Source organism: Metarhizium album (genome assembly GCF_000804445.1).
Source record: "Metarhizium album ARSEF 1941 chromosome Unknown scaffold_33, whole genome shotgun sequence".
NCBI lineage: Eukaryota > Fungi > Ascomycota > Sordariomycetes > Hypocreales > Clavicipitaceae > Metarhizium > Metarhizium album.
The window spans coordinates 211,855-232,171 of record NW_024467607.1 but is presented as its reverse complement, the minus strand read 5'-3'; the positions used below and the strand labels follow the sequence as shown (position 1 = coordinate 232,171).

General features: G+C 53.0%; 4 protein-coding genes across 4 annotated transcripts; 3 read left to right on the top strand and 1 right to left on the bottom strand.

Moving 5' to 3' along the window:
* Nucleotides 1-4,423: 4,423 nt before the first annotated feature.
* MAM_07636 (RAM signaling pathway, SOG2) lies at nucleotides 4,424-7,181 on the top strand (the record flags this gene model as incomplete). The annotated part of the gene is made up of 3 exons (XM_040826434.1): nucleotides 4,424-4,797; nucleotides 4,885-4,996; nucleotides 5,073-7,181. 3 exons carry the CDS (start codon nucleotides 4,424-4,426, stop codon nucleotides 7,179-7,181), a joined length of 2,595 nt encoding a protein of 864 aa, XP_040675647.1.
* A 1,772-nt stretch (nucleotides 7,182-8,953) lies between these two features.
* Nucleotides 8,954-9,301, bottom strand: MAM_07635 (uncharacterized protein; the record flags this gene model as incomplete). Its single annotated transcript, XM_040826433.1, has 2 exons — nucleotides 8,954-8,998; nucleotides 9,065-9,301. 2 exons carry the CDS (start codon nucleotides 9,299-9,301, stop codon nucleotides 8,954-8,956), a joined length of 282 nt encoding a protein of 93 aa, XP_040675646.1.
* Nucleotides 9,302-12,731: 3,430 nt separating this feature from the next.
* On the top strand, nucleotides 12,732-15,823 carry MAM_07634 (Adenylosuccinate synthetase; the record flags this gene model as incomplete). The annotated part of the gene is made up of 18 exons (XM_040826432.1): nucleotides 12,732-12,784; nucleotides 12,846-12,884; nucleotides 12,939-12,962; nucleotides 13,049-13,060; nucleotides 13,179-13,215; nucleotides 13,268-13,312; nucleotides 13,367-13,427; nucleotides 13,477-13,574; nucleotides 13,640-13,651; nucleotides 13,704-13,900; nucleotides 14,024-14,087; nucleotides 14,689-14,821; nucleotides 15,041-15,112; nucleotides 15,235-15,296; nucleotides 15,353-15,421; nucleotides 15,472-15,612; nucleotides 15,670-15,696; nucleotides 15,770-15,823. 18 exons carry the CDS (start codon nucleotides 12,732-12,734, stop codon nucleotides 15,821-15,823), a joined length of 1,200 nt encoding a protein of 399 aa, XP_040675645.1.
* Nucleotides 15,824-17,816: 1,993 nt separating this feature from the next.
* On the top strand, nucleotides 17,817-19,835 carry MAM_07633 (uncharacterized protein; the record flags this gene model as incomplete). The annotated part of the gene is made up of 2 exons (XM_040826431.1): nucleotides 17,817-17,876; nucleotides 17,997-19,835. The coding sequence occupies 2 exons, from the start codon at nucleotides 17,817-17,819 to the stop codon at nucleotides 19,833-19,835; spliced, it is 1,899 nt and encodes a 632-aa protein (XP_040675644.1).
* Between the last annotated feature and the right edge of the window lie 482 nt (nucleotides 19,836-20,317).

Below are 20,317 nucleotides of genomic sequence, written 5' to 3'. Positions count from 1 at the left end.
AAGATATAATAATAGCTACTAATAATAATTAGTAATTTCCTAGAGTTAAGCTTAATATAAAGTAGATATAAAGTATATATATATAAATAATAAGTTTTAACTTAGTTTAAAGGCAATAGTAATAGCAGTAAAAGCTATAAAAATAGTTCTAGCAAGAAGTTAGCTAGAATTTAAGTAGAGACTAGCTTAAGCTTAGCTAGATAGTAAGTAAAGCTAGTATATTAATAAGATTTAGTATATATTAAAGTTAAGAGGTTAAAAGAGAAAGAAAAAAGAGAAGAAAGTTAAGAGAAGTCTAGCTAGCTTTATATTTAATAAAAGCTTAGATTTAGTATAGCAGCTATACTAGCTATAACTAGCTATAAAGCTAAGAGGTAATTTATATATAAAATAAAAGTAAGGTAAATTTAAATATATAAGCTATTATAGCTAAATACTAAATATTTACACTAGTAGTTATATAATAGTATAAAGCTAGCTTAGCCTACTTCTAAGAAAGCAATAAGTAATATACTATACTAAGATAGACTATATTCCTAGAGAGAAGAGGCAATTAGAAGTTAGAAGATAAAGTAGGTATATAAGCAGAAGCAAGATAGCCTTAGCGTAGAGCTAGAGGCAGGCTAGATTTATAAGAACTATATATCCCTCTAGAATACAGCTAGTAAAGCTAGTAATACTTATATATATACAGAAGATAAGTAGATTCTAGCTAGTATAGAGCTAGAGCTAGCTTAGAAAGCAAAAACAAAAGTAGGCAGAGTTTTTCTTTCTATTAAAGAGTTTTCTAGGTCTAATATAAGAAGAAGAAGTACTAGTTATATAGCTCTATAGCTATCTAGAGTATTTAATAATAATATAGCTCTATAAGAGACCTCTATAAAGCTGTTTGCCTTCTTGCTAAAATTTTAATATCTCTTTATAAAGCAGTAAGCTTATTATTACTTAACCTTAAGATAAGTCTCTGTTATATAGTAGAGAATTATAAATTGCTGTAATTTATATATATTAATTATCTAGATCTAGGTAGACTAAAAATTATTAATTATATTTATATAGACTAGTATTTAAAATAGTAAGAAAGCTTTTATTAAGTTATTATTAAAAGCTTTAGCTTTTAACTTATTATATTTAGTATTAGTAGCTTTAATTTATTTCTTATAGAAGTTGTTTTTAATGTTTAATAAAATATACTAAATATAAATCTACTGCTATATCTTAAGCTAAATAACTTTAAGAGTATTCTTTAGTGCTTTTTTAAAGTCTATTATAATAACCTTAGAAGTAGAGATTTAAAGCTTAATATAAATTTCTTTTAATACAGCTAGTATTTAGTAATAGCTCTCTTCTCTTTTAGTTTCTATAAAGCTAAATGCAATATTTATAATTAATTTTTAATTAGTAACTATAATAATATTTAATAAATAAAGACCTTAGTAGTTAGTTTTATATATATAGTTTATACTAATAAACTCTAAAAAAACTCTCTATTTTTTAATACAATAAAAGTAAGTCTATATAGCGCTTTTAATATAATTTTTATTATTAAGGAGATATCTATAATAAAGGCCTCTTTCTTAAAGAACCTTAACAAACTATTAGAAAGATATATAGCTACTTAATATAACTTAATAGGCTTATTAGCCGGCTTTATATCTAACGGGAGCTCGGATTTAGCGTAGCAGCTGCGCCGGCTGTAACTAGCTGCAAGGCCGAGAGGTAATTTACACATAAGACGAAAGTAAGGTAAATTTAAATACATAAGCTGTTACAGCTAAACACTAGATATTTACTCTAGCAGTTATATAATAGTATAGAGCTAGCCCGGCCTACCCCTAAGAAAGCAACAGGCAACATACTGCACTAAGACGGACTGCGTCCCTAGGGAGAAGAGGCAATTAGAAGTTAGAAGATAGAGCAGGTGTATAAGCAGAAGCAAGATAGCCTTAGCATAGAGCTAGAGGCAGGCTAGATTTATAAGAACTATATATCTCTCTAGAATACAGCTAGTAAAGCTAGCAATACTTACGCACGCGTAGAAGACAGGCAGATTCCAGCCGGCATAGAGCTAGAGCTAGCCTAGAAAGCAAAAACAAAAGTAGGCAGAGTTTTTCTTTCTATTAGAGGGTTTTCTAAGTTTAATATAAAAAGAAGAAGTACTAGTTATATAGCTCTATAGCTATCTAGAGTATTTAATATAAATATAATAAGCTTATTAATACTAATTATAAATATCTTTTAGTTAGAAATAAAGATCTTGTAATAGACCAGCCCTATTAGGCTATAGCGAGTGCCAGCTGCAGTTATCCCAGCGATGCTAGAGCCCTCTTAGCTGTTAAGCCAAAAGAGTACGTATTAAACAAGCTGCCCTAGCTTGCTTAATCTAGCACTATATAGGTCCTGCACAGGCTTGTCCCTCTATCGCGCATTGCAGTGCAGTGCATTTATTGCTGCGCATCTATTAAGGTCGAGCATAGCTCAGACTATAACATAGCCCCCTTCTGTGCCTCCTATACCTCGCACCCCCTAAGGGTGGCGGTGGCCCTTGTGAGCCCAAGTTGAGTATCCCTCGCACTCTCTCTTTTTGTGCGGCTTAAACCTGCAACCCTAGAAAGCTTGTTTAAATGTAATAGACCAGCCCTATTAGGCTATAGCAGGTGCCAGCTGCAGTCATCCCAGCAATGCTGAAGCCCTCTTGGCCGTTGAGCTAAAAGAGTACGTATTAAACAAGCTGCCCTAGCTTGCTTAATCTGGCACTATATAGGTCCTGCACGGGCTTGTCCCTCTATCGCGCATTGCAGTGCAGTGCATCTATTGCTGCGCATCTATTAAGGTTGAGCATAGCTCAGACTATAACAGATGTTCTTTATCTTTATTGCAAATTATTATACTAATACCTTAAGGTTAAAGGCTTGTATAATTAGAAAGGCTTAAAATTTACTGCTTTTATTATTCTATAAATCTTTAATAAATTATATATATATAAAGGTATTACTAGATTTATTATAATTATAAAATCTCTGGTCCTTATAATGCTATACTTAATAACTAGAATAATTAGTAGAGGTTACTTTAAGCTAGTAACTACAGCTAGTTTTTTAGGAGCTTATATTTTAAATTTTAGCGCCTTAAGGCTCTCTTTAATAGCTACTATAATTATAATTAAGCTAGCCTACTTATGATTATTAAATGCTATTTATTAGAGTCTTTAGCTTTATAGAGCTCTTACTAAAGGTATATTTATTTTGCTAGCTAAATTTTTATATAGCATTATAGAGGTTATTAAAGCTGCTATAGCTTAGCAAGAGCAGCAAATTTAAGGGCAGATTTAAGGGGTTGTAAGAGCCTTTATTAGGCATTATAATATTATTAAAGGAAAAAGCTGCTGCCTATTAAAAAATTTATAGAGCTATAGTATTATTTAATAACAATTTTTGCAGTTAAGTAAAGCTGCTATACCTTTGTACTAAGAATGTACTGTGGCGCATAGCAGCAGGGCTTGCCGCATAAAAAGTGGGTCCTAGTGGGGCATTGGGGTGCTCGATGAGCGCACTGAGCAATTGACGTTAACGTCTTGGGAATGCTGCCCATTCTTGGTGAGAGAGCGCCTTGTTGCCACACCAGACTCTGCACTGTTGATGATGATGATGTCAACTTCTTCCCTCTACGCCTTGGGGCCACGCCAACTGGACGTGACAAGGTCGACCAAGAGCTTTTCGATTCAATATGTTCCCCTTGACGCTGGCGCGGGCATCTTTCCCAGTCCAGTCCGAGTCGTTGACGGGACGCATCGCGGCGTCCCTCAATGACGGTAGCGTTGCGGTGTGGCGTGGCTTGTTTGCCCGTGCCGTGGAGACGAGGAGACATGGTGGTGAGTAAGGAGGAAGCAGTCTTTGCGTCACCAACGACTGCAGAATAAATCAAAACAATCCATTGAGCGTTGAGTTGCTGTCTGCGTTTTAAAATTACGCACCAGACTCGAAATGCGTCCTAACCAGAGACCGCCGAGTCGCTGGAATGTCCGGCATGCCACCCCGACACTCTCACCACGTGCAATTCACCGGCCCGACACAAACATGGCTGTTTCTCTTCCGTCAAGGCTGTTTTTGTGTACGTATTCAAGGCCAACATGAATTTCGCCGTGTGGCGCCGCCTTGTCTCTGAATTCTGACAAGAACAGCATGTGGCCGGTGCCGACGGGTTTGAGTGCGTAAACATCGTCTTCATCGGCCAGACAGACGCAGCGGCGTGGCGACAACAAAGCGATAAGATTATGCAACCGCCTGCAAGTCAGCCTTCAACAAGTGCACGGGAGCTCTCTCATGCAGCCCTTGGTCCCCCGGCCTAGAATCAAGTCTTGAAATCCGACTGACTGACTGTATTTCCGTACGAAACAGCGAGCCAACCTGGGGGTGTGGCCAGCATGATTCAGTCAGATCAAAGCCAGGAGGAAGAAAAATCCCAAAGTTTACCCAAAAACTTGGCCGAGACTCACTGCGCCGTTGCGAACTTGAGGGCCGTCATGTTCAACCATTGCCTGGAGCCGCGGCTCTCTCCCGCCGGCCCGGAAGCGTCCTTGTCGTCGGACTCGTCCTCTGGCCCCTTCTTACCTGCGCTCCAAGTCCTTGCCGTTGCTCGCAAAGCAATGCGGGATGCTCTCCTGAGCGAAGCGTTGGCTGAGCAACTTGACCGCGCAGCTGTCGGTCTGCATCCCGGCGTCACCGTGGACCTGAGCCGCAGTGCCATCCGCGAGCTGCCGGAAGAGTGTGTGGACGTCCTCAAAGACAAGCTAGAAAGGTTCGTTGGCGCAAAGATCAAACACCATGAGCGTGGGAAGCATGACTGCTGACAACAACGACGACGACGACGCTGCTGCACGGACAGGTTGGCCTTGTCACACAACCAGCTTACATCTCTGCCGGTGCGCTTCTCGGAATGTACCTCACTCCGGTATCTGAGTATGAGAGCAAACCAGATCAGGGAGTTCCCCTTGTCCGTAAGCCACACCCAAACCAACCCGCTGAGCATCACGCCGCCGCTGCTCCTGCACCCGGTCGCTAACTTCGCAGCAGCTCTGCCACTTGACGCGCCTTGAGATTCTTGACCTTGGCCAGAACCAGCTGCGCGTGCTGCCTCGCGAAGTTGCCAAGTTGTCGTCACTGCAGGTCCTATCCGTCTCCAGGAACCAGATCCGGGAGTTGCCATTGTCCCTGGCCGACATGGCTTCCTTGCGGGTGCTCAAAATCAAGGGCAACCCACTAGTCTTTCCATCAAAGGAGCTCGTATATGCCCGTGCTGCCACCTCGCCCGAGCCAGGTTGCCGCCCCCCCGCCAGTTACGCAACAGAAGTTGCTGTGACGGCGCGCATAAAGACAATTCTACAACATGAGGCCATGAGCAACCGCGCGGAGCCAGACGTCACCAACCACCTCATCACCGCTGGTGACGAGACTCGCCACCCAAGCCGGAAACGAGTGACAAGTGGTCGGTTTCCAGTAAAAGTTTCGGGGTCGGGAACTTCCGGCGTCCGGTGCCATGGCATGGGATCGAGCTTCCCCCCGCTGCCCTTCAAGTTGCAATGCCGCGCCCAGTCACAGCCCTGTAAAGGCGTCGGGAGGACGAGGACAAACGTCATGGTTGAACAAGGCGTCGGGAGAAAAACGAGTGGTTGGAACCCATGCGCAGACCTCGCACCAAGAGCCGCGTACGACGTGAGTCGACCAGACGAAGCGCGAGCATGTCAACATCACGGCGGGCCTACGACGCGCAGAGCCGGAACCGAGCTCAGGAGCCGCAGTACTACGTCGGCCGACCCGGCTCTCCAGCGACGCGCCTACGTCCAACGCCTGTCTGTGACGCCCAAGCGACGCCGGGTGCTCAGTCCCGTCATCGCAGTCGTCAAGGGGATGCTGTACGCCATTCTCCAAGCTCAACCCGTGATGCAGCAGGTGGTGTCCTTGATTTGCGATGAATTGGAGAGACGGCCCAGTCTCCAGATTGCCATCCACGGTACCAGCTGCCACATCGAGGTGCTGGACCTGGAGATACAGGAGCACGGCGCGGCGGCAGCCGCAGCCTTGGAAAGCGAGCGTTGTTCGCCCCAGGCCTCCATCGTCTGCAGAGCTTGCCAGGGGCTCACGGGAGCGTACCATTCCAAGTGCACCTTGCCCGTGGATGGCGCGGACGCGCCGGCCGACAAGGGGAGCGCACGGCACATTCGAACGCTGTTGATGCTGATCTACAACTGCGTCATGGAGCTCCTCTCGGCCCTTCAATCCATGGCGACGGAGTGGCCGGCAGACCCTGGCTGCGAAAACAGCACCGCCTGCCTGCATCTACGGGATGGCTCGCGTGCCGACGACGCGGACGCGGACGCGGACGAGCCTGCTGCGTCGCGACACCCATGCGAAGCGACGATGCGCAAGTGTCACCGCGACTTGACAGCGAGTGCACCGTCCGACCGTGAGCCGCCCCGTCTTGGACCTGGAGCACTGCCGGGACGGTTCAACATCGACGTGTCAGAGTGCGACTCGGACGGGCTGCTTGAGAAAACCGTCGTGTGCCTGCAGGCCTCGGCCAGTCTCACGTTGCGCATACTGCCGACCTTGAGCGGCCAGTTGTCGCATGGTCCTCGAGACGCAGACGCCGGGTGCAGACGCGCACCGACATGTCGTCACGTTCGGCAGCATTGGAAGTGTCTCGGCAGGGAGTGCGCCAACGCCGTCCAACGCACACAGGCCATGAAGCGGGAAATCTGTCGGGTCGAGCGGGAGGGGGGCCGGGCCCAGCCCGGAGCGGACGTTTGGGACTTGATGATCAGTTCCATGGCGGCCTGGACGGCGCTGGCAGCGGAGATGGTGGCATGCGTTCACAAGATGCTCTTCCTGCCGCCGGGTACGAGGGCGCGCCCGAAGCCAGTCCAGGAAGAAAGCAGGAAGAAGACGAGCCTTGCCGTGGTCGGGTCACCGCGGCGCGACGTGGTTGCGAATGCGACAGGCGGTTCAGACTCATCGACTGCCTTGCCGGCCCTCTCGTCGAGGCCTCGGACCGCGTCTGCAGGGCCGCGGGCACGGCTCGCAGAGACTGACGCCGGGGAAGCGTCTTTTTTGGCCGTGGCCTTTGCCCGGAAGGGGGTTGACCGCGTGGAGATGCTGCCTGCCTGCGAGGCGATGCCGTGTTAGACTCGCCTGCGGCGGATGTAGCTGTGCGGTTGCGTTGCTCCGTCACCTCGGGGGGTTTCTGAGAATTCTGGCTGTCGGCGGCGTTGCTGGGCATGTCTCGTCGAAGCAACGCCGAGAATACATGCTTTGTGACGGTACGATGATGAAGGTGATGACGGCGATGATGTTGATGACAGCAACGTTACGCACGAGGCCAACGGGCACAGGTTGGGGGCCGGAATACAAGGCCCAGGTAATGAGGGAGTGTGATTTTTGTGTTGCCGGCGCTTGGCTTGGATTTGTTGGGCAACGTACGGGGCGTTTCGGATCAGACACGAGATGCCAGAGGACATTGTAATAAGCGGACATGAACCTGGCCGAGGTAGTATGCTGGTGGTTGATTTTTGGGATGGCCACTGAGATGATAATGATTTAATAATAATAATGGTACGAGCTGGGACTCGCAAGTGCGTCTCGGGGTCTGGTTGGAGCCCGCGGGTAGACGTAGTTTCTCCTTTTCAATCCGCTTACTTTGAGACGTGATGCTTGCCGTCTTGTGCGCTGCGATCAACGACGAAACGTTGTTGTTGACGGTTGCGGGTAGATTGCAACGTACGACATGCTTGGCTTGATTACCCACTGGTATTTATTATACGAAGGATGCTACCAGGCCATGCTGCCCCGGTGCCTCGGTACGTGCCCTGCCGGTCGACGGTGATGGTCATTGGAGGTGCGAGTCACGAGTCACGACAACTCGGCTCTCGTCAAACACTTCCACCCAGACTTGTCTCAGTCACACGCTTCACCCCAACTCTCGACCCAAACAGCAACAACCACAACGGCAGCCCAGCTCGATGCCAGCACCATAGCCGAGCTCGCTGCTCAGACGCACAAAGACCCCCAACTGCCCAGGGACGGGCCAACCGTCTCGTATTGGCAAAGGCCACCTCACCCGTCGCTCTCGCCCAAGTGCAGTCCCCGACTCTGCCCTCCACGACAGACTACGCCGTCATCTCGGCTCCGGCATAACCGGCTGCGGCGTGGCCAAGCATCTCCTCGACGCCCCCAGTCGTCAGACACGTCCTGCGTCACCGTGTTTGAAGCGCGCACCCTCGCCAACTCGACCCCCGCCGGACACACTTAGTATTGGAGATTTGGGGCCGAGCCGGTTGTGGCCAGTGCAATCAACGGGCTTTGGTGCTGGGCTTCTCGGTACCCTTGAGCCTTGTGACGTCCGTTACCGGCACGATTTTTTCAAGGAAAAAAAAAAAAAAAATAAACCAACACCCGGACCTATGAATCGATCCTAGACCTGCGACCCCCGAAGGGCTGAGGGTTTGTGCTGAACAAGCTACCCCAAAGGAGGCCCGTCTTCCAATTCGTCTCCTCTGCCTAATATTTGTATTACGGTTCGACCCTGCGTGTCCCGCGGCACATGCACACATCTTGGAACGCCGTCCAGGCCGATAGAGCTTGTATTACATTTACCCTCGTTGGACGGCAGCCAAGTCGGTAATGTGTCTATGGAAACCTGAAGACTATGGATGCCAAGCCTCGAGGTCGACGGTCCGCCATCCCGTGCGACATGTATCGGCCATGAAATGTGTCCTCGGCTCACTTTGCACTCGCAACTTCCGTCAACCAGTAGTTTGCATCAAGATCAAAATTAAGGAATGTTCTGGCTTCCCCCCTCCCCTTCTTTTCCCCCTCTTTTTCTCCTCGGTCACGTCATTGCACGAGAGGTGACGAAGACGAGCTCGAGCACATTCTCATGAATGGGGGCTTGTGATCCATCATTGAAGCTTGAGGCAGTCAAGGCCAATGTTGATGAGTCCACCCTGGGTTTCACAAATCAGCAATGCCATCCAGACGAAAAAAAAAGACGAGCGTTTCGAATGTCTTACCTGGGGCGCGGACTTGCAGCAGTAGCTGCCGCCGTTGCAGTTTCCTCCCACGATATCAATGTTGCAGAGAACACCGGCAATGATGCCGGAGCAGCAGACCTTGTTCGACCGGTCGTTGTTGTTGCAAACGCCGCCATGGCCCTGGCCCTGGCCGTGGCCGCCTGGCTCGCCGTAGTGGCCGGTGGGAACCGCAACTGCGGTGGCAGCAAGAGCAAGAATGGCAGCGGTGAACTTCATTATGAAGGCGAACGAGAAGAAAGTGCTCAAGTGCTAAGAGTTGAGCAGAAAACGTCTGACTGAAGAAGTGAGAGTCCTAGAAGATGCGAGGCCCGAGTGCTTGATCCCGGGGGGGAAAAGATTCCGAGAGCAGAGCAGCGAGAACATCTCGGGCTTTTTATATTGCAGAAATGGGCGGGAGGTTATCGAGCTCCCGAAACGGATCTGGTCGCTTTTCGTCCCTCATGATTTCATCGCATCGACTAACTCCCGGCTTGGTGCCGCTGACGCAGAGACATATGTGACGCTGGCCTCGCAAGCCTTGGTCACAGTGCCAAAGTCTTGTCGTTGCGGGGTCCTGCGCGAGGGGCGAGCGGTACTTATGAAATCCTTCATGTGATCACCATCATATGCGAAGCTCCGAGTCACCGACAGCCCACTGCACGCTTGCACTCTGCTGCCCAGCCTCGCAATTCCGCCGGAGCAGCCAAGATATACACATGTCCGGGCAACGGCCTCACCTTGCAGCCAATGCGCGGATAATTCACGGCACTCCCGGGATCATGGGTTGTGAATTCGTGCTCGCAGCACGCGTGCTTTGGTCTCGCGGAATCTGGCAATGAGGAGTGAGGCTGCCTTTTTGATGACTACCAGGTCAGGCACGACTGGCGGCGCACACGTCGCCTGGTCTGCAACCTAAAGTTGCGCGACTCCTGCCGGTAGCTGGAGGTATCGGCGGAACTAGAAGATGCATGCCGTCGGACCATGGCCAGATCGGCGTACATGGCTGAACTACCAAGGTTTGACAGTACGGCGACAGGTTTTGGTCCCCGACTTGCCCCTGAGCTATCGGCCGGCCCATGACACATTCTGTCATGTTCCGCTTGACGGACCGCGGGCCCGGCGTCACATTGCCTCCACGGCGACGAGGATGGTTTGTCATGGTTGGATCTGGACGTATATGCGACTTCCTCGTACATCGCAGGTCCGGACTGCAGTTCGCAGGAGCGACATGCAGAAGTAGACTGCAGCGTCAGTGTCTCACCCCGGCTCGTGGCAACGGACAGACTACGGAGTACACGACACCGGCTATTCGCTACCGTTGGGCGGGTTAGCCGAACTTGTAAGTTGTGATGTTTACGACTCTCCCAGTGCATCGCCGGCGGGTCGGATCTCGATGCCGGGGCGTCACGGGTGTTGCTTCCGTTCCTGGCGGTATCCTTGTGCCGTCTCGACGAAGCAAAGTCGTGGCCCCGAACAAATGCCGGGGCATCACGGGTGTTGCTTCCGTTCCTGGCGGTATCCTTGTGCCGTCTCAACAAAGCAAAGTCGTGGCCCCAAACAAAGACGCCGCCGGGGTTGTCGAGCAGGACTCGTACTTCTCGTTGGTCCCCCGTGAACAATTGCTCCATATCCATCGTCGATCAACAGCTGAACCTGTTGCCGAGACCCATCTACCGACGATGCAGCTTGGCCGCTGCCCGGTGCATTTGCTTGCATGGACGAAGATGGGGCGCGATTAGCTTTCCCGTCAGACCCCGAGCGGGGAAACGAGGAGGGAAAAACAGACGATTTCCGGCTCTGATATCTGATGTGCCGGCCCCCTTATACATGTCAACAGAGTGCAACGCCACTAGAAGGTGTTCGGGACTCGACATCTCCGGCCCTAGGCTGCGTTTACCGTCTCCTCCTGCCAATGGGGACAGCATCCACGGCGGGCCGCGTTGGAGCTGTGTCCAAGATGGGTTTAACAGGAGTGCCAGGTGTGTCGTACTACTTTAGGGCCATCTCGGTCGATGCCATGAGAAAGTAGTTTTCGGTGAGGCTCTCGATCGGATGCTGCCCGTCGCGTTTACAAGCGTCACGGAAAGCCTGCTTGTCCGTGTCCGGATAAATACATGGGCGGCACATGCCCGCCGCAAATGGGCCTTTCGCGCTGTTGCCTTTCCCCGGCCGCGAAGCCTAATGTGGTTAAGCTGGAGTTTGATTGCCTTGGTTATGCGTAGACCTGGGTTGTCAAGCCCCTTGAAGCTTCACCGCACGGCAGAAGGAAACAGACGAAGGCCGGAGATGAGGAACGAGGCCCGGCTGAAGCTAGATGAAGTCATGATGCTTCTCGCTGCTTCCGAGGCAGTGTCTCACACCACTTGTCATTGGATTTACTTTGCTGCCTGGAACCAGCATCTTTCCTTGTTTGGTGAGCAACGTAGTATTTGTCCTGGGCGGTGCTGGAGACTTTGGACAAAAGGCCTGGCGTGAAGGGTTTGGCAAGGTCGAGAACCAAGCTTCAATGATACATGGATGCATCCAAGCCCCAGTAGCGTGAGGCACGCGGAACCCGCAGGATACCAAGGCAGAGCCGAGGCGTGAGGCAGGACGCGAATGAGCAAGGCAAAAGCACCAAGCAAACAAACAGTCGGCCAACAGAGCAACACTGGCAACAAGTAGCAAAAAGACGTAGACGCCTCTGTCGAACTTGGGACGGCCAAACGACCAAAAAAGCTGACACCTGAGGGATTCGAACCCTCGCCTATTACTAGACCGCGAGTAGTGCCAACAAGACGGATCTTGCTGGGTACCTGAACACGGCGCCTTAGACCACTCGGCCAAAGTGCCTTGAGCTATTGCTGGCGAATGCGCCTCTCAACAGTAGCTATATTTCCTTCTCACGTGACGCCCTATTTTTTCCATCCAAAAGGGGAAAGCGCCAGAAATTGTGCGGATTGCTTGGATCAGGTCCCAACAAGTACCCAGGTACCTAAGCAGACGCACCCATCATCATCAAACTTTTGACTCGGAAAACCGCGTCTTCTATTTCTTCCAGACCAGCCATTCAAATCAATCTCGCCCTCCCGCCCTCCTGCCCAACACCCACAGCCAGTTATCCCCCGGTCGCACATCATGCCTATCAGGGTCGTCTTGGGAGCCCAGTGGGGTTTGTCATTTTCCTTTTTCAAGTTTGGTGCCCCGCGCGGGGTGTGACGACGATGTCTTGTCGCTAACTCAATTGCGCGCTTCCCCAGGTGATGAAGGAGTACGTCTACCTGCTCCGATCTTTCGTGTCGAGGCTCTCCGCTGACCTGTTCAATCATCAGAAGGGGAAATTAGTAGACATTCTCGCGCCCGACGCTCAACTCTGGTACGTTCTTGTTGGGGAGAAGGGCTGTTGCTAGCGCTGGGTTGTTTCTGGATATGCTTGCGAGTCAACAGAGGGCGGCCGTCGCTGGGAGTTGACCATTGTGCTCGCAACATGGCATCACCCTCCGTCCGGCGGGTTCAATTGCACACCTAGTAGACGCTGACCTGATGACAGCGCGAGAGCCGCCGTAGGCCCAACACCCTCTGCGACGCTGCATATTACAAAATACTGAAAACGAGACAACAGGGAGGACACAACGCGGGCCATTCAATATCGTGAGTTTTGCTTTGCTGCGCTATTCTGCCACAAACTATGCACCATTTCGCTGACCACTGTTGCCACAGCGCCAACGGCGTCTCGTACAGGTATGCAGACGCCGAATCGAAGACTTGGCCGTCGACTAGGCCGATAATTGACCAACAATAGCTTTCACCTGCTCCCTTCCGGTCTCATCAACCCGAAGTGGTACGTTGTTTGCACTTCTTCACCTTCAACGAGCAGATGCTGACTCAGCGGTAGCACCAACTTCATCGGCTCCGACGTGTAAGTTGCTCGAATTGCCTTTTCGGCAGGACGAGCCCGTGGTGAGCAAGCATTAGACAGTTCCTAACGGCATCCACCTGCAACAGGAGCTTCCACGTGTAAGTGTCGCAAATCCGTTGTTCTGCGCTTCCGTGCGAGTCTGTCGTATCGCCACCCATCTCAACATGCCAGCTGTTCGGCATGTCAAGACATGGCTACAATGCTGACCATTTCTAGCCCTTCGTTTTTCTCAGAATTGAAGCAGCTTGACGAGGTAATCCCTAATCTGGCAGCTACCGAGAGATCGTTGCTGACATCGGACATAGAAAGGACTCTCCGATGTCTACAGCCGGATCTTTGTGTCTGACAGGGTCGGTAACCTACGCAGCGCTTGGCCACATACACTTGCTGACCCATTACATCAGGCCCATATCAACTTTGACCTTCACGCCGCCGTCGATGGTCTCGAGGAGATCGAGCTAGGAGGTAACCAATCTACAATCGGGGCTTTTGTTCATGGCTGACTTGACCAGAGCGCAAGATCGGCACCACTGGCCGCGGGATTATAAGTCCACCTTGTTCATGCCCTTGACAACTCAAGCTAACTTTACTGTGAACGGACCCTCGTACAGTGTAAGCACATACTTGCATCCTCGTCCGTCAAAGCGATCCATTGATACTGACACTGGGCTTGACAGACCAAGGCTGCCGTGAGCATTTACAAACCCAGAGCACCAACCATCTCACTAAACTCGGGACTAGAGGAGCGGAATTCGATTAGCCGACGTGTTCGACCAAGAATTATTCGAAGCAAAACTGCGTCGACTAGCTTATGGCTACAAGGCCCGATACGGCGATCTGCTCAAGTACGATGTCGACGAGGAGATTAAGCGATTCCGCGGATACCGTACGGAGCTCGCAAAATATGCCATTGACGGTTTAAGCTTTATGCATTCTGCGTAAGTAACCTTGGCGGTGCGGTGTCGAGAAGAGCAGAGGAATGGATCAATATCCAGCATGTCCCCTTGGTCTTCCCACGAAGCTTTCCCTCGTAAACATGATAAAAGAGCTAATCTTCCCAGACAAACGAGCGACATGAACATGATTATCGAGGGTGCAAATGTTCGTGCTCTCATCTCCCAGGAGGTTGGTCATTTACTGACCTGACCGGGCTGGTAACCTACCTGTCGTCGTGCACCTGAAGCTCTTGGACTCCGGCATCGGCGAGGAGACAATGTACTGTGGACGTGGCTAAGAAGCCCGCTCCAGTTTGACCAAACTGCCACCCCCGCGACTAGTGGCGTGGCTACATGGGTGCATATTTCAATATCACGGAGCCGCCTTGCAGCCTTTGGCTGACCTTTGCGGACCTTTGCGGAGCTGGGTCGAGCAGCAGACCTAAACTCTCAGTTGCTAGCCTAGGTCATATGGCATTCGCAGGCATCGGCCTCGCAGACTTATACAACCTTTGCATATCTAGCGCCTTGCAAGCCGCAGTCTCTGCCGACTCGAGACTAGTATTGGTGAAATTTATTCACCTGGGTCTGCGGAGGCTGTGAGGCCCCCTACAGGTCTGCGATATAAGCATCCATGGCCACACCGCTAGCCATTGGGGGTGGCCATTGAGTCACCTCTTGATCAAAACGGGGTGGCCTTGGCCACGTCCCATCACGTCTACCGCCGCTCTGTCCACGGTTGAGGCTTGGGAGTACATGACCAGGTGGTTTACTCGCCCTGGAACTTACAGGCTGTAATGCTCGACATCTCGATGGGATCATACCCCTATGTCACTTCGTCCAACACCACAATTTCTGGCATCATTGCCGGCTTGACGCTCAACCCCAAGAACATTACGGAGACCATCGGGGTGGTTAAAGCCTGTAAGTAACATGAGTAGTCGCTGGGCCTTTTGGACAGCCACCATATCGAAACCAACTCCACACCCCTGACCATCCGCAGTCGTTTGTATCAAAAGCTGACGACTGCAGATACCACACGTGTTGGCGCTGGCGCTTTCAAGACGGAGGATCTCGGAGAGTACTGTCGCCTGCTCACTACTCAGCTGTGGATATGAAGCAGACTGACCATGTGCGCAACAGGGTCGGAACGAAGCTCCAGGAGATTGGCCGCGAATGGGGAACATCCACAGGCCGAAGACGTCGCTGTGGCTGGTAAGTCTCTCTCCTTGAAGAATTCGAGGTGCATCACTGACAGTGCAGTGCAGGCTCGGTTTGTCAACTCGTCGCGTTATTTCCAACATCAAAAATGGCCTTTACTTACTCGGACTTTGTAGATCTCGTTGTAGTGAAGCATGGTCACATGATCAATTATTACACCTCGTTGAACTTGACCAAGGTAAGCCTCGCAAGAAGTACTCCGAGGGGATTTGAAAAAGTTGACTCCTCACGTAGCTCGACGTACTCGATTCCTTCGAGACAATCAAGGTAGCTATTGCGTACAAGGACAAGAGCACAGGCAAGGTAGGAAGCCGTTGTTTTCCGAGGTCCTGAGGCATAGCTGAAAGTATCAGGAGCTTGACTGCTATCCGGCGGACCATAACACACTCGATAACGCCGAAGTCGTCTACCACGAAATGCCTGGGTGGAAGAAGCCGACAACCAGCGCCCGGACATACTACGACCTTCCCAAGCAGGCCCGGGATTATGTCGAGGTACATTAATTTTCAACTGCAGGATGAATCTTGTCTTATTACTGACTGTCTCTTCAGTACATTGAGAAGTTTGTTGGAGTCAAGGTTAGTTGGCCACGCCGCCTCAAATGGCTTCGCATGAACTGGCTTCGAAGAAGTATGCGCTAACTTTGACCAGATAAAATGGATCGGCACCGGTCCCGACCGCGAAGATATGATTACGCGTGGCTAGCCAGGTGATCCGGTGACGTGCCATATGCTCGTAACTGGTGACGAGACGCCTTCGGAAAGCTTTTCAGAGCATCAAGCGCTCGAGGCCCCTTGATGAAGCGGTGTGGTGGGTGTATATAGAGAACCCGATAGCGCGCAGCCTAACAGATAGACATTTCGGCTCTTGTCATGCCACATTCGCTCTAGATAGCTTGCCTGATATGATGTGCAAGCCCTACTACTGTATAGTGCCATTCTCAGAGAGGACTGCCGCACTTGCCTCGTTGCTTTCGTCGAGCCGGCTCTCCTCAACACTGACACCATAGAGCACGTAGCTCGTGTCTACTTCAGGTGACGACCTTGTCAAGGACTCTCGAGGCTGCTGGTGCCAGATGACCGGGAGTACGGACCCCGGCCAGAGCTTCGCGTCGATCTACCGCTTATTATGCGGCGCCAGCAGCACACCTGATGCATAAAGTAAACAGACAGGCCCTGCGATGACAACCCACATGATGCCCTGTCTGTCCTGGATGCTCGGAACATGCTCACGACCCGGGACTCACCCAAGCATCAGTTTCGTCTCGACTCAGGTCTCCTTACGAAAGTTGCGACACCCACAGAACAGGGCAGCTAGCACCGCGCTTTTTCTCCTTTTTCTCGCCGGCTCTTGGGTCGGGATGCATGTGGCCGTAATGCTCCGAGGTCGACGTGCATCTCGCAACGTGCTCTGCTCGGATGCCACACCTTATGGAGACGTGCGTTGGGCCACACCAAAATAGCCTTTACGCGTGACTGCCATGCCCACCAAGCGTCTGGACGAGACTCTGCCGGACGTGCTTGCAGGGACCTCTTTTCCGTCTTTTGACCATGATGCCACGACGAGGACTGTCGTTGTCACTTCACCGTTGACCGCGCCACGCTTTTAACGGGAAAACCCCCCACTAGACCATCAAATTGAAGTGACGATGCTCATGTGAGCAGCTCGACATGTCCGCGGTAGCTTCACATCTGTCGGCGACAGGGTTGCACATACAGCCGGCGTTGAGACATGGAGAGACAAGATCAGAGATCAGAGCCGGCTGGAACAAGGCAGCCAAGCCAGTACGGGAGGGCATGTCTACCAGCTACTAATTCCATGCCGTCGAGGCGGAACTACAAGCTACTCCGTGCCGCTCTCCCCTGAACCTTGACGCCAACGGCGGTACGGCGAATAGGTGGCGAAACGGCCTCAACGGGGCCCTTTCGGCCCTCCAGATGCGACTGACCTGCGATCACCGGGTCGCCGAAAGTGCAAACAGCCACCGTTGCCGCGAGCCAAGCAGAGGAAGCTGTCCCACGTGGCGCATTATAGCGTCCGGTCACGCGGTGTCGACGTCCGGGCGCCATCCAAGCCACCGACCGGCCCAGGTTGACGAGATTCGATTTACCTGAAACGGACCGCTCCCGCGGGACCGGACGGCTGCTGATCTATCTTTGGCCTCTACCGCCGCGGGCCCGCGCGGCGTTGCCTTCTTGACAGCGCCTGCTGCCCGCGTTCCGGCTATCGAGAGGCTGTGCGCACGACCTCGGTCGTCGCATTCAAACCTGGCAACGTCAATCCCCCGGCGGCACTGAGCCCTGCGCCGGGGAACTTCGGGCCAGGGACCACGCGGGAGGAGGATTCGGCGGAATACACTTTGGCGACGAACCGCCGGTCGTGAGGGCGCCACGCAGCCCGAGGACGCTGCGAACTCAGCAGTCGTACCTGAAGCGTCGTCGTGTGCTTTGACGGCGCCGTCCTTGAAGGGTTGAAGGGAGCCGAGTTTCCGGCCGAGAAGTTGCTCCGTGCAAGTGATAAAGGCAGCCTGAAGAGCTCGCGGCCCCCCCGACTCGGCCAAGCCAAGCACGTTGTTCACGGCGCAGTCACCCTCGTCAACTTGGGGTCCTTTTACTCGTCCCTTTGACGCGCACGCGAGTTCATCCATCCATCCATCCATCCATCCGTTGCTCTCCTCGACCCGAGCATCTTGGGCAAAATGAAGTTCCTCCTCCTTGGCCTGTGTCTGTCCGCGTCGGCGGCGCCGATTCCCTCGCCTGTAAGTGCCCCTCCCCACGGCCAACCTCGGACATGCGCCGTCTGCCTCCATCATCTCGTCCGGGAAGCCCTGCCCGGCAGCACGACGACTGACGACTGACCGTGACGGGCACAACTTCAGGGGTCGCTCATCGCCGTCAACGCCAACAACAATGACTTGAAATTCCCCATCAACGTCCTCGGCGTGCAGGGCACCGACGTGGACGCCCTCAACAACAACCTCAACGGCAACTCGGCGAGTCTCGTCTCAAGCGGCGGCAAGGCCAACGGCAAAGCCGGGGGCGGCTCTCGCGGATCCGGCGGCAAGGGCGGCGGCGGCAAGGACGGCGGCGGCAAGGGCGGCACCACCATCACCAACAACATCAACACCAACCGCGGCGGCGGGCTCATCGGCCTCAACACAAACGGCAACAAGCTCGACTTCCCCATCAACGTGCTCGGCGGCCAGGCCAACGGCGTGACGGCGCTGAACGGCAACCTGGACGGCAACGAGGCCAACGGCCTCAAGTCGCAGACCGGCGGCGACGGAGAGAAGCAGACCGAGGCCTCGACGGGCGCCGGGCCGTCTCCCACCACCATCACCAACAACATCAACACGCTGGGCGACGAGGGCGAGGGCGGCGGCGGCGGCACCACCACCATCAACACGAGCCTTGGTCCTGGAAGGAGTGGGAACAGGCTCAACACCGGCGCCGGCAAAGGCAAGACGGGTGCCGGCATCAACAACAACAACAATATCAACAGCAACATCAACAGCAACAGCAACAGCAACAGCAACAGCAACAGCAACAGCAACGGCAACGGCAACCGCAACGGCAACCGCAACGGCATCGGCAATACCGGCGCCGGCGTCAACAACAACAACAACATCAACAGCAACAGCAACAACAACAACAATATCAACACCAACAGCAACAGCAACAGCAAAAGTATAGGAAACGGCATTGGCAACAACATCAGCAACAACATCGTCAAAGGCCTTGGCAACAGCAACGGCAACGGCAACATCAACGTCAACGGTATCAGCAACAGCAAAGGCGGCGGCATCAGCTTCGGCAACGGCATCGGCAACGGCAACGGCAACGGCAACAGCAATACCAATACCAACACCAATACCGACGCCGGCATCAACAACAACAACAACATCAACAGCATCGGCAACGGCATCGGCACCAGCACCAGCAACAGCAACAGCAACAGCGATACAAATCCCAACACCAATACCGGTGCCAGCTTCATCGGCAACGGCAGCGGCATCGACAACATCAACACCAACACAACCACCAACATCTTCAACACCACAACCACCAAGGCCACGCCCATCAACACCCTCAACACAGCCGCCGCCATCGCCGACTCCAACACCAGTGCCGGCATCAACCCCAACTTGGGCGAAACCAGCGCCAACGCAGCCGCCGGCATCTCGACCAACAAGACAGCCACGGAAGCCACGCCCAGCTTCACCTTCAACACGGATGCCGCCAACGCCGGCTCCAACGCCGGCGCCAGCAGCAACGCCGACATCGGTGAGACGAGTCCCAACGCGGCCGCCAGCGTCTTGACCAACACGACGGCCACGGAAGCCACGCCCAGCCTCACCTCCAGCACGGATGCCGCCAACGCCGGCGACGGCGGCAACACCGGCTGCGACTGCGCGGCCGGCACCAGCGACGCCAGTCCCGTCGCAGCCACGGGCCCCGTCACAAACACCACGACGATGACCACCGAGGCGGCCAAGCCAGGCAAGCCCCTCGACGCAGCCGCCCCCGGCACGGGCTCCGACCCGGGCAGCACCCCAGACGTTTTTAACACGGACGCCAACCGCCACAGCTCGAACGTCGCGCCCGCCGGGCAGCCCGGCCCCGTCGACACCTCGAGCATGGTCGCCGCGATGAATGGTCTCACGGCGGCGCTGAACTCGCTCGCCGGCGCCATGGGCCAGGCATGTGGCAAAAGCTAAGCCTTGAAGGCGGAGAGCAGCGTGGGAGGGAGAGAAGCTGCGGGTGGTGTCCTGGACGGGACGTTTCTGCTTCTTCACATGGCCCCGGGGCCGTCCTTTTGACGCACGGCTCGACGTGCGCCTTTTAATAATGCCTGTAGACGATAGACCATAGACCATAATGTGGAATAGGTACAACGAGCTTGTGACTTCATGGCCCAGTGATGGCGTACACGGTGACACGGCCGGCTGGGCGCGAGATGGTGCCGAGACGAGTCCATTCTGCCGCGGCATCTTGACACGGCAGCAAATGGGTGTGGACGGGAACAGGGGCCGCCGCCCTTGGTGCCACGGATACCGAGTACAAATAGTAGTTATGTTACTTGCTTGTGCCGCACGTCGGGTCGGGGGGTCAGACGCCACGCCTCGAAGTAGGGAGTGAATGTCAGCGTTGCCCGGCGTCCGTGGTCAGAACGGGACGAAGAGGGCAAGCCACGTCGACG